General features: G+C 41.2%; 1 protein-coding gene and 1 long non-coding RNA gene across 3 annotated transcripts in view; one reads left to right on the plus strand and one right to left on the minus strand.

Annotated features, from left to right (window-relative positions):
• Window positions 1-853: 853 nt before the first annotated feature.
• LOC117674611 (uncharacterized) lies at window positions 854-6784 on the minus strand. The gene is made up of 2 exons (XR_004593908.2): window positions 6450-6784; window positions 854-1023 (listed from the first exon to the last, which is right to left on the minus strand). It is a non-coding gene; the product is annotated as an uncharacterized LOC117674611 (long non-coding RNA).
• A 155-nt stretch (window positions 6785-6939) lies between these two features.
• The window catches only part of MRAS (muscle RAS oncogene homolog), a 56403-nt gene continuing 46445 nt past the window's right edge, over window positions 6940-16897 (plus strand). The window contains exon 1 of one of the 2 annotated variants that reach the window (XM_034422194.3): window positions 6940-7122. Coding sequence is in view for 1 of the 2 variants with exons in the window: in XM_034422201.3 (XP_034278092.1) it covers window positions 7038-7122 (85 nt within the window). In the remaining variant the exon portion in view is untranslated. The remainder of the gene's footprint in view (window positions 7123-16897) is intronic. The other variant, XM_034422201.3, reaches the window with a different exon arrangement.

The raw sequence follows: 16897 nt of genomic DNA on the forward strand, positions 1-16897 counted from the left end.
AGGAATTACAACCTTGCTTATAAGGGGAGAAGTTCCTTTTCTTATGACCAGAACACTCAAAACAAGTTGAGTTTTGTTCTATATGGAATCCAGAAAACACAAGTCATGTTCAACTTTGTTCCAACAAATAGTCAACTTTAAATGCTTGGAGAGAACAAACAAGCGGGTTGTTTGTTCTGATCTCAAAACAAAAATATTTTTTTCCATTTTATGTAGACTCTTAAATAGCTACTTCATTGAAATATTTTTGGAACTTTCTTAACATTTGCTGAAGCAAATCCAAGAGTGTAATTTTTGCGTATATCCTTGGACCTGCTCTAAATATGCATCAGAGTCTCTCACTCTTGCATAAAATTATTTCTGCGCTCATGAGGTTAACTGAATAGTATGCAAGCAAATCTCTTGGAAATATAATTGCCGTGCTACATCAAACATCAGTCTGCACTTTCTCTCTCATTAATTTCCACATCATTTTTGTCTTGCTATTCACTTCATCATCTAATGTGATTCCCCTAACACTACAAACTATGTTCCAGTCCAGCTAAGGCTTTCAGACTTTAAATGGAAGAAGATTGAAGCAAATCAAACATATTATTGCAATTAAGAATCTCTTGGGATATTTCTCATGTTTTCTTCCTCTCTCAACGTTCAATGTGCTTAGCTGGAAAAATGAAGCTTGTCTTGTAGAGGGGAAAGGTCTAGAATCAAAACTGGTTCACACATTATTTTTTGATGTTCCTTTTTTTTTTTTTGTACATGTAGCTTACATATAAAACCTATATTTAATATGCCAGCCCTACCACTAGACAGTGAGGCAGCTGTATTAGACTGCCTATTTGAGCTATTATGAAAGAAGAGTGAAATATGATTTATTATAGCTATATTTTAGAAAGAGGAAATGGTGTCATATCTGCATTAAGGCCAAATTATGTGGCCTGCTTTAGTTACTATGTTTTGCTTTGGATGTCTTGGTTCATTCCTGTGTACGTCAGGATCTTGGGTCACAGAATTCATGGAAGTTACCTAATGGAACATGGAAAACAAAATGTTTTAAGTTCCCAAGTAGCTCTTCATCCATTAGGTTTATGTCAACCAGAAGCAAATGATTTTAGCATTAAGAACTCGAACATTTCACAGTCTAAATCAGGAAAATATTTTTCTGCACTCTACTTGAAACATTATCTGATAGGTCTCTGCTCTTAAAAACTGCCAACTAATTGTCACAATGTTCTCTTCCACCAAGGAATGAAATCCATAATAATGTAATATTATACTATTAGTTGTGGAGGGATGTGTATATTTTTGCTGTTCTATTTAAAAGCATTATAGAATTTCTCCCTCTTTTTCTATCTTTTTTCAGGTGCTTAAGAAATAATATTAGGGTAGGGGACAGGAGAGAAGGTGAGAAGGAGGAAAAGAAGAGAGGAGTGGGGGAAAGGAAGGGGAAGTAGGATGAGGTAGGAGAGGAGGAAGGAGAAAGTAGGAGAGGAGAGGAGGGAAAGAAGGGAAAGAAAGGAGGAGAAGAAGGTTTGTTGCGAAATGAGGGAAGAAAGGGTAGAAGAGCAACTCCGAATGTAATTAAAATGCCTTATTTTAATGCTTTAAGGAAAACATGTATATGTATGATTAATTATGTATAAGGAAATGTACATTTTATATTATGTGTATAAGAAATAAAAATGAAAAAACTTTTCCAAAAAAAAGAAAAGAAATAATATTACATAAATTATATAAATGAAGATTTTCAAAGAGTTGGACGTTTATCTGATTCTTTAGCAACAGGCCTACATAAAACGTAGTGAAGAAAAAACAACAACCTGCGGTTTCTTTTCTTAAATTGACCATTTATATAAAATCAGCTATGCTGTCCCCTTATACCTACCAAGTTCCTATCAGAGTTGAACTTTATTCCAATCAGAGGTGGGATTCAGCCGGTTCGAACCAATTCAGGTGAACTGGTAGTTGCGACCAGGCCCACCCACCCGGGCGCAATCCTGTCCTATATTGCTGTGTTTTTGATGTTGCACGCATGCGCAGATGGCACATGCAAGCAAATTGCCGTGTTTTGTGACACCGCATGCATGTGTGGATGGCACGCACAAATGAATTGCCATGTTTTATGATGCTGCATGTATGCACGGGTGCTCACATTTCTGGTGCTGGGAGAAATGGTAGCTACAGTATATGAATTCCACCTCTGATTCCAATGGCTATTCCTCTGGGAATATCCAAGGATAAATTACACTTATTTAAAGGAGGGAAACAATAGATGTCTTTTAGACAAGCCTATATACATAAACTGTAAATAAAGTACAAAATCTACAGCAGTAAAACTGATCAAAAGGCACATCAAGGCACTGTTGCAATTTAGGCCAAGACCAAATAATCTCTGATTATTTTCAGAAAACATTTTCATTCCCAGAAGGCAGAGACTGTATTCTATTCTCCACATTGTCAGGAAGTGCATGCTCTACTTCAGCAGGTTGGCTATTTGCTTCCTGTCCATTTTTCCCAATATGGCCATTCTGTTGTAGCCTAAAACACAGCTGCAAAGTTTGGGTCAGCTTCACCTCCGCCATTTCTGGGGAAGCATGGGGAGGAGCTTGCTAGCAACAAGGCAGAGGGGGACAGAATAATTGGGAGAGCAGGTTTCCCTGTGTGTCCTTAACTTCAAGGCATCCTCCACCCAGTCCAGCCAAAGGGGGATCCAGCCAGGATGGCATTGTTCAGGGCACAAGACAATATGGCCACTTTGGGAAAGAAAGGCACAGGCTGAAGGCAAGAGGGTTGAGGCTCTTATAGCAGACCTTCCTGGCAAGGGAATGCACCTCTGGATGCAAAGGGTGTGGCACATATGTTTATGCAGATTCTCAATCATCTAGGTCATGGGTGTCAAACTCGCGGTGCCACGTTGCCGTCATGTGATGTATCGTGACATTTTTCCCCTTCGCAGAGCTGGGGTGGGCATGGCCTGCGTGTGACACATCCGGCATGCAGGGCCCCAGTTTGACACCCCTTATCTAGGCCATGTTTGTCCCAAGGGTGCTTTTCCAAAAGGCAACTGGATTTTCTTGTTTTTCCTTGAAAACATTTCACTTCTCATCCAAGAAGCTCCTTCACTTCTTCAGAACCTTCTTGCATGAGAAGCAAAACATTTTCAAGGGGGAAAAAAAACAACAAGAAAGCTCAGTTGCCTTTTGGAAAAGCACCTTTTAGGACATGTGACAGATATGCACTCCTGATGTCACCTGAAGCTTGAACTCTGGAGAGCTCCCCATCAAGGCTGTTGTTCAACCAGCACTCAGGACCTGCCCTCAGAAGCTGTCTTCAATCAGCATCAGCATTCCATACATTCTTACATCTCCTGCCCAATCTGGCCATCTTCCACCAGAGACAGTGTTAAGAGTGGTGAGTCTTAGCTCAAGTTTGACTTGAAGGCCCCAAATTCTCAGGCTTCTCAATTAATTTTAACTGGAAAAACCAAATGCCAATTCCTTTTTTTTTCCCCTTATTCTTGTAGGGCAGAATGTATTTATTTAATCCATTTTAGCCTGCTTTCCATTAAAATCTGAAGCTGAACTAAATTTGCACTAATTGCAGCTTCTTATAAGAGGGTGGCCTGTGCCAAATTGAAGACAAAACATTTTCCCCCTTTGAGAACTGCCAATATACTGTATGTATTTTTTTTATTTCTTGCCAGAATTGGAAATAATTTTCAGGCATTGCTGCATCTTCCGAGGAGACAGATTCTGCCAAGTTTCAGATGATTAAGTTCAAAGATTTTATGTTGCTATTCCACAACAATCAAACCAAATATTGGTGTTCTCATGAAATGAGAAATGCTGCCCTATTAGTTCTCTGCCACAGGGAAAGGGCAAAAAAATAGTTCTGTTTTATAATAAAATGTGTTTTTATTTCATAAATGTTATGCTTAGTTGCATAATCTAACACTCTTCAGTTTCAACTCGCTAAAGCAGGGGTGTCAAACTTGATTTCATTGAGGGCTGCATCAGGGTTGTGTTTGAACTCAATGGACTGGGATGGGCATGGACAGGGGGCATGGCTACCACAGGAGTGGGTTCTACTTACTTTTACTAACGGTTTGCAGCGGGGCCACGCATGCGCTCTTCTGCGCATGCACAGAAGAATTTTGGTGATGTCGGGGTCGGTGGGCGGAGCCTCCCGCCGGTTTTACTACCGGTTCTATAGAACCGGTGCGAACCGGGGACAACCCACCACTGGGCCACCATGACATCACTCATGTTGGAGGTGCCTGTGGTAGCCTGAGTGCTTTACCAGCAAAAACGGGCGCCTGGGTCCCGTTTTCAGCCCCAACAGTCTCCTGCAGCCTCTGCCAGTGAAAACAAAGCTTGGGGGGCTTTGTGCCCCCACCCCACAGCTCTGTTTTTGCTGACAGAGGGCTGCAGGAGGCCATCACAGCTAAAAACAAAGCCTGGAAGGCAGCACGCAGCCCTCCTGAGCTCCATTTTCACTGACAGAGGCACCATGGGCCGGTCCTTTGCTGTATCCAGGGAGGTCCCGTGGGCCAGATCTCAGCACCCCGCAGGCTGGATTCAGACCACGGGCCTTGAGTTTGTTACCCCTGCACTAGAGGCTTTTGAATCAATGGAATGAAAAGATATCAGTGTTTCAGCCTTTGGGTTAATGAACTAGTGACAAGCTGAGTTAAGACCGTGGTCTAAATATGTGAAGGTAATCAGACACCAGATCAACTTCCCTAAAGTATAATGTCATTAAAGCCAAGTAGCAACATTCTTTTTGAAAATTGTTGTGCCACAGTCTACCAAGTATAGAAGAAGAGGAAGAAACAGAGGCAGAGTCAAGAGAGGAACAAGCCTAGAAAACTATGTTCCCACAAGTGGTCCAACTCCAGCCCCCTTGAATTCTGTTGACTCTTATCTAATTTAATGGTTGGCCAATTTAGTACTGACTATTACTTGACTAGATTCTTGTGTATAGACTTAAGCAATAAATCTTCTTAACTGGCACTTAACATATAGTCCTAATTCTCTGCATGTGACATCAAGAGGTTTTTAATTCTGTATTTCACTTAGATTGACTATAACTACCACAGAAAGCCTAGAAATTTTATCTGGAAGCATTCATAAGCTCTGACATTACTGTGTTTAATAAGCCACAATTGGCTGGATTCAAATATCATACTAAACCGTCCATTATCATACCATTATTTTAAAACATAGTATATTGACCCAAACCAAACATACCATATAATTGATTTAGCATGATGTCTTCCCATTTAATAGGTAGTATAAGATCAGGCCTCAGGTCAAGGTGAGTTCTTTCACAGATTATATTAAGATGATTTTCTTGGCAATAGTGTAATTCCTATCACCATCTTTCAGAGGTTTTTTTTTCCAGCTTCCCAGTCTAGTCTATATTTCAGAGATTTCCTAATGTTATCATATCCAGGTTTTTTTTTAAAAGAAATTGGTTGATTGAGTGCTTCCACTTGTTTATATAAGTTTATGAGGAGTAGCTACTGATAATTAGCCCCACAGTTAGGCCATTAGCATTATTCTCACATGATGGGGAATTAGGTGAATAATATATTGTTGTCATATCTAAGGCCATTTCATAAGATCATGGTTAGGATATCATTTAAATTAGGTATTTAAAGAGACATTAAATGGATAATCCCAGTGCCATAAACCAAATAAAATTTTATTATAACCCCATTGCTTCTTCCTCATTAGTAGCCTCATAGCAAGAAACCGAAAAAAAAATCTTTGTTTCCTGGTAAGGAGAAAAGTGCCTAGACTTCAACTTCAATCGTTCCCACACTCTTCTTTTATAATACAGGCAGTCATCGACTTACAACTGTTCACTTAGTGACCATTTGAAGTTACAACAACACTGAAAAAAGTGACTTATGTCCATTTTTTTACACTTATGACTGTTGCAGCATCCCCTTGGTCACATGATTTACATTCAGATGCTTGACCACTGACTCACATTTATGACGGGTGTAGTGTCCTGGGGTCATATAATCACCTTTTACAACCTTCTAACAGGCAACATCAATGGGGAAAACCAGATTTACTTAACAACCATGTTACTAACTTAACAACTGAAGTGATTCACTTAACAAATGTGGCCAAAAAAAGTCATAAAATGGGGCAAAGCCCATTTAACAAATTTCTCACTTAGCAACATAAATATTGGGGTCAATTGTGGTCATAAATTGAGGACTACCTGTACAAAAGAAATTAAGGATAGGACGTTCGTGCTAGATTCCCAGCCTGAAATAAAACCCTGATTTGGAACAATAACGCCAACTTCAACAGAGCAGAGCTGTGAATATTTGGCTTCGGTGTTACTCTTTGGCCTTCATTAATATCCTTCCTGATCATTAAGGCAGGATGGCCAGGCAATCACCGCATCTTATCAACGCAAAGGTTGCGCCTCACCTTAGAAGAAAAGCAGATGTCCCTCGCTTACAAACCCTGCTTGACAAAAGCCTTCACCCAGCCCACGTACCAACAACCAAAGAGGGGGCTCCTTTGAACAAAGAACCCAAATCGCCTCCGAAGCTGCAAAGCTCGTGAAATCCATCTTAAAATCGGGCAGGCAGGACTGAACCATTTTCTTCAAAAGAGGACGATCTGCTCTTTTGTGGGTCCCGTGGGGGGGGGGGTAAAGAGAGGGACGGAGGGAATCATGTAATTCACTAATGCCCAAAGCACCATCGCCTCCTCCCTCCTTTACAATAAGCCCGCTCGGAAAAGAAAACCAATCTATTCCCCCCCCCTCCTCCCGCCTCCCGTACCCCGTTCTTGGGGGGCGCGGCGTTATGGATAAACAGCCTTGGGCTACAATTTGCAGAGCGCTTCTTGCTGAGCCGAGGATGCTGCGGCTTTAAGAGAAGCCAGCAAGGCTGATTGGACCTAAAGGAGAGGAGGAGGAGGAGGAGGGAGGGAGGGAGAAGGGGAGGAGTGAGCGGCGACCGCGGGGGAGAGAAAAATGGGCATCTTTTCTGGGCTTCTCCGAAGGGATGGATGCGATTTAGAAGAAAGAGGCGCCCGCTGGAGCTAGGCGGGGGCTCGTCCCTGGGACCGGCAAGCAAGCTTGGCCAAAGCGAGGGTGAGTAACACGCGCTGTGACATGAAAGAACTTCGCTCGCGTCCGTCCTGCTCGTGTAAACTGCCTCTCTGCTTCTCCCCTTGCACTTTGTTTCCCTTTTTTTTTTTTTTTCCCTCTTCAACTCTGGTACGATCTTGAGAAATCTAAGAAAACCTACATTTCGCAACTCTTCCGCAACTTCTTTCGGAAATAAGTCTTCGAGCTTGCGAGTTGATCCTCTCTCCCCTCTCCCTCTCTCCCTTTTCCCCTCCCTCCCTCTCCCCATATCCCTCTTCCCCTCTCCCCCCTCTCTTTCTCTCCCCCTCTCTGCCTCCCTCCCTCTCCCCCTTTTCCCCTCCCTCCCTCTCCCCATATCCCTCTTCCCTCCCCCTCTCTTTCTCTCCCCCTCTCTGCCTCCCTCCCTCTCCCCCTTTTTCCCTTCCTCCCTCTCCCCATATCCCTTTTCCCCTCTCCCACCTCTCTTTCTCTCCCTCTCTGCCTCCCTCCCTCTCCCCCTTTTCCCCTCCCTCCCTCTCCCCATATCCCTCTTCCCCTCCCCCCTCTCTTTCTCTCCCCCTATCTCCATGCCTCCCTCTCCCCATATCCTTCTTCCCCTCTCACCCCTCTTTATCTCCCTCCCTCCCTCTCCCCTCCTCCCTCTTCTTCCCCCCTCTCTCTTTTCACGCGCATTCCTGCGCTTACTCTCCCGTAAGCGTGATGCCTTCCGCAGTATTCTCGAGGCAACCCCATTTCGGCCACCGGTGCTGGGCAATGCCGATCTTTCGAGCTGCACTTTTTCGAGAAAAGGCATTTGTTTTTAGAGAGAGAGAGAAAGAAAGAGAGAGAGAGAGACCCCTATGCAATAGTGCCTCAGAGGACAAAGCCTCGGAGGGGAGCGCGCTGGCTGTAAAGATGCAAATAATAATAATAATAATAATCAGCCTTTCGAAACGGCGCTTCGTGGCATAAAAACAAATTCGAATTCAAGAACGGTCATTTTAATCCATGGTGGTTCGTATGATGACTAGGTTTGGAACTTGGGCAGGAGACTGAAAATCTGAACCTGCTCAGGTGCGAAGGGAGAAGAATAGACTTGGGAAGAAAATATATATATATATATATGCCTAACAAGTGGCAAGCTGATGAGAGTAAGCTGGTCAAATCCTTACAAATTTAGTCAAATGAGGGGATTAGGATTTATGCAGGTAAAGAGTTGGTGGTAGAAGGTCAAGCCATTCGATTTCTTGCTGTAAGTTTAAGGGAAAAGTTAATGCTGATTACAGACAATTGAAAAGTCAGATATTTCTATGATTATTCTATGAAATATCTATAGAATAGATATTTCTATTCTATTCTACTTCTATGGTTAATGATATATAAAAGAAGCAAAACTGATCCTCTGAAGATCCTCTGACATAGTGGAGCCCTAATCCTTACGCCACGGTTATCTGTTATTCCTGAAGGTACCGACATGATTCTTGTGCATTTGTGGACCAGTTGTGAACCTAGCATAGCCAGCCTAGCTGAACATTTTAAGAAATGAAAGCAAATCTTCTCGTCTCAGGATGAACTTTGCTTCTCCAGAGGTTGCCTGCAACTTGGCTCTTGAACATGATCATGTGATACCTTTGCCACATAGCTAGCTTGCAACACTGGGGGGGGGGTTTGCTTTACATGTGACAACTTTCCAGCACCAAGACAACTTTCATTTCACAAGGGAGAACGTCGTGTTCTGTCAAATCTGTGTGCTTTCGTCACCTGTGGGGCTGTTGGATCCAGGGTGGGCAAGTTGTCATCAGGCTGTTAAATGCATTTCAGCCTGTTTGTGATAGTGCAGCACAGTGTGAAGGGTGCTGCGCCTGGAAAGTGTGGTTAAAAAAATAAAAATAAAAAAAGCATGCAATTGCCATACACCATGTAATGAATTATGCAGGGATTTACACCCTCCAAATTCTCAGCAGATGTGTTCAACTTGCAAACTGTCACTGAATCCGTGTTGACATAATACTAAAAGAACGCTGGAAATGTTCTTTCTTCCTTGGCTCTTGGTGGTGCAAAGTGTTGGGAACGGCAAAAAGGAGATGAATTCTGTGTTTGTATTATGAAGAGATAAGATTCAGTATATTTTTCACGCTTCTCCATTAACTCATGCTGAGTACATCTTATTATGAATCTTAGTAAGCAAACTCGTAGGGAGTTGGAAGAAGGAAAGTTATTGATGCTATTGTTGTGTGTTTTGCGTTACACGCTTTCACCATGTAAAATATTGAATGTTATTCTAAGGGACGGGAAATAGATGGTGGAGTATACAAGTCACATACGGTAAAATGGCTTGCTTCATTCTAGTGTTTTTTCCCGAACGCCATCACTCTGCTAAACAAATAATTCTCTCACCACTGTCAAACTATTTACTAAGTCTGCATTACTATCAGTCTTCTCATCATTCCTATCACCCATCTCCTCCCACTTATGACTGTATGACTGTAACCTTATTGCTGGTATCCTTAAGATTTATATTGACTGTTTCCTAATATGATTTGATTGCTTATTTGTTCTCTATGACTATCATTAAGTGTTGTACCTTATGATTCTTGACAAATGTATCTTTTCTTTTATGTACACCAAGAGCATATGCACCAAGACAAATTCCTTGTGTGTCCAATCACACTTGGCCAATAAAGAATATTCTATTCTATTCTATTCTATTCTATTCTATTCTATTCTATTCTATTCTATTCTATTCTATTCTATTCTATTCTAGTGTAGCTGCTTCTGCAAACCCAGGCATTGTGATCTATAAACCAGGTTTGCATCTTACTATGTTTCAGACTAGCAAACTGGTTTTATTAATAACAATGATCAAAAAGCCATGGTTTAATAAAATGTGCAGATCTAGTCCTCGTGGGGCTCCAGGAGTATAAATTATTGCCATTATAACAATAACAGATTAAGTGTGTATTAAAGAATACAAGAGGAGAGGGTCCTAAATGAAACTTTGGATTCCCAAGACCTCTTAAATAGACTCAGAGAGAATGACTTCCGAAATACCATAGTAAGACTGCATATAAGTCCTTTTCTATGCAAATATTCTGTCATTGATTTAATGATTCTGTAATTTAATGATTCTGTAATTTATTTATAGTCCTATAGTTATTCCTTCCTATTCATTATTTATATGTAAATGGGCAGAATTTTGGTTATGTTCTATAGTAGACCAGTTCTTAAACAGGGGAGATCAGCCCCCAAGGGGTAATTTGAGCATATCCTAGGTCTAATGGACTAATGTTTAATTGCTTGTCTGTGAGTTGAGGATCCAGTTTGGGACTGCTATGCTTGAATAAAACAACATTCTGGGTTTTGAGGCTTGGGTTGGTGATGATATTATTTGAGACTGAGGACAGGAGTAATTGAGTCAAACAGTTTAAGATAAGAACCTTTGTTCTATATTAAGCTTTGACTTTCCTGAATTGCACATTCAAATCATAATTCCTGTTCTATGCATTACTTTGTTGAGATACAAGAAATTCGAACCTGGTGCCTTTGTCAAAGAAATTCATGTTTCATTCAGACATTATTATTGTTATCTTTGGGGACATCTGACCCAGGAAGAGTCTGCCCCTCTATTCCACAGAAGCCAAGGTGGGCTGAGAATATCTCCCCTGGGAGAGCTTAAGGGGGACCAAATCAAAATTCAAAGTTCAGAAAGCATGTTCTTTTAAAGGTATGGCGGGGGGGTGGGGGCTGGGAATGCAATTTAGCAGCCAATCCATGAAAAAGTATTTACTTAGCTGAGAAGTCATGTGGTTGGTGTTAACTTTGTTGATTTTAATGTTTAACTGTTTATTGTGGTATGTGATTTTTACCATATTGTGAACAATCTAGAGTCATCCACTGGAGGTAGCATACATGTTCTGGAATGTATAAATAAACATTTATGCCTAAATCCAATCCAGCGTGAAAACCAGTATGTTTTAGGTAGCAATTGAGGTGGGAGACTGAGATCAGGGACACTCAGATTCAAGTCTGTACTCAATCACAAAATCCACTGGATAATTTGGGCCAGTTATTTTCTCCAACCTTCCGTTTCAAACATCATTAGTAGTTCAATCATAAATAGCCAAAATAGTCAAGGCATATGGCTAAATTGATAAGGCTGAATCTGAATTCCCTCCCATTCAAAAATGAGGGATTTTTTTCCGAGCTCCAGTTGAATTCTGTTACTGTATAAACCCTGTTTTAATTATGATGTGCTACATATTATTAGCTGGATTCACTCATAATGCTTAGGGTGTAAACTATGGTTTTCCAAATTGCAGCGGCTGGGATCATGCTAAGCCAAAACCAAAGAAACCTACAGTAGGACTTACCAAGATGTTTCATTATCAAGTATGCAATATATTAGAAATTACTTAGAAGTACATCTTAATTTCATACCAGTGTTATGGGTATTTCCTTAGAGAAGGAATATTTTGTCTTTTTTTTTTTTTTTTTTGCTTTATTTCTTCTTAGCGGTAGGAGGGAGTTCTTTTTCACCTTATCTCCTCCCTTGGTTCTTCCCACCAAAAATAGAAGTCAGGTAGCCTAAGCGATTCAGCCTCTTTCCAAATAGAGATCCCTATTTTAGATCTCTATTTTAACTATGATCACTCCCTAAGTCTAAAATGATAAAACGATCTCTGTGGTCATAGTTTCAGTGATTATTAGTACTAGAGCTTTGGGCTTTTGGAGAAGTCTTAGGTGGATATTGAAATCTTCTAAAGTAAGTGAGTCATATTTTTAGGAAGTCTCACCCATCTGAGTCTTAGTAAAATAGAGCTTTAATTCGGCGTAATGGGACTCTGCATTAATGTTCCAAATAAACAAGCTGTGTCCTAGACAGTACAAACAACAACTATCAGGTCCTGACCCTGAAATTGTACTTGTCTGTACTTCCTTGAAATCAATAAGCTGTTTGCAGGGTGCAAAGAACCCACGTGGGCATAATTGGGACTTCGGTTGAATGCTATTTAGAGGAACTGGCAAGAGGGGAGAATGAGAATGTGTGTGTAGCAGCTTCGTTTCATTCACTGTCTTGATGCTCACTTTCAAAATCAAATCAGAAAGCAATGCTCTGTGTTCATTAAATTGTGTCTTGCACAACTGTGCCTCCTGCCTGGGGTCAGCGGGGTCAAATATTCCATAATACTGGTAAATAGGAACAGTTTGCATTAAGGGTAGGCCAAAAAAAAAAGGTCAACCCTACTGAACAATGTGGCTGTGAACATTACACTGGACACTGTAAGGTGTCCATTATAAGGTCGCTAGAGGCCAGGACTCTGGAGAATAAAATTTGGAATGCAAATCAGGTTTGGAAGAAGCATACTTTATTTTGCAATTCTGAGTTGCATATTGCCTTGTCACCCCAGTATTAATTTGGGGGGGGGTGAGCCACCTATGCTTTGTCTGGCTATTTTGATACGTTGTCTTAGATCAAGGAATGGATGCATCACGACAATTACAATGCGCACAAATCAAATCATGCTGCAGTGGAGAAATGAGCCAGACTGTTGGTCCATCTCTGCTTGTGCAGTCTGTTGTGATTAAAAATATTTGTCCCAAATCTTAGGTTAACAGTTCAACAGTATAAGACTCTCTTCAATAAGTAGATTTAGGATCACCTGCATGTAACCCTCTTTCATCAAAGTAATGTATGCATATTGATGCTGCAAGCCTTTCACTCATAACACGTGACATTACAACACATGTAGAACATAAGTTAGTTTTGCATCAACTAACCCCCATCTCCTCTGGTACACCACTGCATTCAACACATTCTCTTTTCCTGAGAAATCAGCACTGGAAATTTGGATTCCTCCCCAGGGGGAAAATGAGCAATATAAATAGGATAAGAGGATTCCAAAGCTGTGTGAATAATGCTGAAACCATGGAATTCTTCTACTTAATCATATTTCTTTACACAATGATTTATGGAGAAAGACTACTCCATTAAAGCTGATCCTCCTCACCCCCTCAAATATCTGGCAACTAAATAGTTTGCCAACTGTTCTTAAACCTTAATCTCTCCAATATGAGTAGGAGATTATGAAATTCCAAGATCTGAAGGCTTTCCGAACAGTAAATTCTTTAGATGTTTCCTTGTTTCTCAGCCTTCTGAACATTGGGTCTTTTATTTATATGTATTAATTCTAATAAAGTAGATGAAGTTGTTACATTCCCATGTATAAAGAAGAGATTACTTAGGGATGGTTTGAGTAAGGGATGGGTCAAAGACCAACTCGGATGAGAATGTTCAGACAGGAAGGGCTGGTAAAGCTTAAAGTTCCATGTGCACATGTTTGAAGACTGAATGTTGACATGAACACCTGTGGGACCTGCATGTTAATCAGCTCCTTCGGATGCAGGTATAAGGCTTGATAAATCCAACGAGCAGAGTCTCCAGAGTGGGCATTCAGTATGCAGCCCTCACAATACTAAGTCAGTATTCTCCTAGTATCCCATATGATTGGCTGCCATGCTGGCTAGGACAGCTGGCAACTGAGGTTTCCGCAACATTTGAAGTATCGCACATTGTGTGCACTTCTTCCAGAATAAACCGTGTCTCATATTTGAGAATCCAAAGGAGCTACTCTGATTCCATAATCAACACTTTGTATTTTCTAACTGGTCATGATTTTATTCTGTATATTTTGTTAATACTTAAAATAGGAATCACATACAGGAACAGTAACCTACTATATCAACAGTGGCTCTAATGATTCTCTACACATTATTCTCTCTCTCTCTCTCTCTCTCTCTCTCTCTCTCTCTCTCTCTCTCTCTCTCTCTCTCTCTCTCTCTCTCTCTCTCTCAGAGAGAGAAAAACTGCATAAAGTTCTTTTTCTTGATTTATTTGTAACAAGATAGAACTACACAACTGCCCCTTTTCTCCCAATCTGCTCATGCACACCAAAAGAAGCTTCCTTCTAAAAGTCTCAACCTAACAATGTTAACAATGCAAGGGTGGGGCTGCGAGAGAGGCACAACATAGACATTAGAAAATCAAAGCTGATGAGTTCCGTCTGCCCAAGCAGTTGGACGCTTGCCCCGTCACACGTAGACTTGCACTTTTATTTGGCAGTGAACCTTTGTGATGTAAGTGGATAGCATGATATGATGAATAATCATCTGAGCTGGCACTGTGCCTTGTGGATTTCCCTGCAGAAGATATGGCAAGAAAGAGGGGGGAATGCTGTGAAACACAAATTGTTGAAAGTTTCTTTAGACCTTTCTAACATTCTCTGGGACATAAGCCACAAACGTGGGTGCTCGGATCACCCAATCTGTTTTTGAAGCTCAATCCAGAACTAGGGAAATAAACTGATTTGGTATTGATTATTCTTGGGCACTGGGATCCCACTTCATGCTCAGATTTATTTTGAGGTTTGGAATAAAATAAAGAATAAGTCTATCACATTTCAGCATTCTTTATTTTTGTTTTATTTTCCATCAGAATAGGAAGAGATTTACAGTCAAACTAGAGCAAGGGTGTCAAACTCAAGGCCCAGAGGCCAGATCTGGTCCACAGGGTGCTTAGATCTGGCCCATGGGGCTGCGGAAACAGCAAAAAACTGGCCCACAGTGCCTCTGCCAGTGAAAATGGAGTTCGGGAGGGCTGCGGATGGCCCTCCCAAACTCCATCCTTGCTGGCAGAGGGTTGCAGGAGGCCATCACAGCTGAAAACGGAACTTGGGAGCCCGTTTTCGCTGGCCGAGCACTCAGGCCACCCCAGGCGCCCCCAACCCGAGTGACATCAAGCTGGCCATGGCCACCCTGGCCACACACAGCCCCCGCCACCCCCTGAGGTCAAACACAACCCTGATGCACCCCTCAGTGAAATAGAGGTTGACACCCCTGAACTAGAGCATTTATTGGTGAGGCTGCAATAAAAGTCACTTTCTATATTCTGGCATAAATTTAAATTTAATGGGTGAGCTGCCACAAAACCACCATCATCAAATCCACTAAAACCTCTGACCACATTTGAAAATCTCTAATGATAATCAGTCCACTGTCCTTGGCCATCTACATCTTGTCTTGTCTTTCTTTTAGTTGGGATATTTTTTTCTGCTATTCAATCTTAATTTCTCTCTCCCCCATATCTCCCCCCTTTTTATTTCAACCCATTTCACCTTTGGCTTCTGCAAAGAGCAGATCATTCTATTCAGTTGTATAGATCATTTATAAATATATTGAATAGTATTGGGCCAAGGATGAAGCTCTTGGGAGCCCTCCGGGTCAGAGCAGAACCATTTCCTAGCATTCTTTGAGACATCTGGGCTACAGAACCCTCCAACCCACCTTTATCTTGTCTGCATAATTTTTATGAGGTGCTTTATCAAATACCTTACTAAGATTAAGATATGCTTCATCCAGTAGCATTCCCTTGCTCTACTGAATTAGTTACTTTGGTGTAAAAGAAGAGGTAAAAGTCTGACAAGTCCAGGCTGCTTCCTGATAATAGTAGCAATCCTTCTAATTATTTAAAGACAGTCCATTCCATTACTTTGCCCAGTTTTCTTTTCTCCTTTTCATATATTAGGGCCATTTTTGCTTTCCTCCAGTCTTCTAGCGTGTCATCTATTCTTCAGGAGTTTTGGGCAATTACAGTCAGAGGATCTGAGATCACTTCTGCCAGCTCTTAACACTTGCAGTAGTGGCGAATATCTGTAGCTCGAGAGTAGGATGAGGGTGAAGGTTCATTCTCCAAGTTTGTGGGTTGGTTTCCGAACGTTTCATTACCAGGCTAGGTAACATCTTCAGCAGAATTTAGGGGATGTCCGGGTTCTTCTGATTATAAGGGCTTCAAGTGCAGGTGTGTCAAGTATGGTTCTTGTGATGGGTCTTGTGATGGACCTGAAGCCCTAGAAGAAATTGACACTGACACCCCGTAAACTCCGCTGAAGATGGGTTCTTTTTCAACTCTAAGCTATCGGACATATTAGGAAGGGCCTTCTTCTGAGAGAAGAGAGACACAGATCCTAAGCAATTCCATCTTCTCCCTATTCCTCATTATTATTTCCCCAAGCAACAGATCAACAGCATCTTTGATTTTCATTTTGAACATAACTCTCTACTCCTTCCCCATTCCTTGATCATCTTAATTTCATTCTGGTCTTTTATATTACCCCTGTGCTGTCCACCTTTCATCTGAATTCTTAAAAATTGCCTTCCTGAAGTCCAGGATACAGACTGATTTCTCTTTAAGCATCTTCTTCCTCTAGTCACCTTGTCCATCTACCAGTTCCAGAGTAGCTGATCACCTTGACCTTTCATCTACCTTCTGAAAAATGAAATTGCAAACAAGAGAGATGAGTAATCTATTAAGAGTCCTAGCTGAGGTAGTTTTCCAGGAGATATCAGGGTCAGTTGATGTCTCACTTTGTTGCTATTATCTGCTGTTTGAGAACTTAGTGATTTGATTTAGAAAGGCATTGTCTGCATCTTCTTAATGGGGGAATGGCTTACGGTAAACTCCTACAATAATATCACTTTTGTTTCTAGCCTCTTTTAATTTTACTCTAATGCTTGCAACATAACTGTGGTATTTAGAGAAATTGTTTCAGAGGCACATAGCTTCTTTACATACAAAGCCACATTAGATCCTTTAAATATTATATCCTTCATTCTCATCCCATCGGGTTTATGTGATGCAAAAGCACAATCATGTTTGGCCTCCTCCTGTTTATTATCCATATTCTGGGCACAAACAATTGTACAAACAATTGGCCCTAAAGATGTCACAATTAATCTCCATGCT

The sequence above is a fragment of the Pantherophis guttatus genome, chromosome 1, assembly GCF_059756535.1.
Source record: "Pantherophis guttatus breed Tessera chromosome 1, ASM5975653v1, whole genome shotgun sequence".
Taxonomy (NCBI): Eukaryota; Metazoa; Chordata; class Lepidosauria; order Squamata; family Colubridae; genus Pantherophis; species Pantherophis guttatus.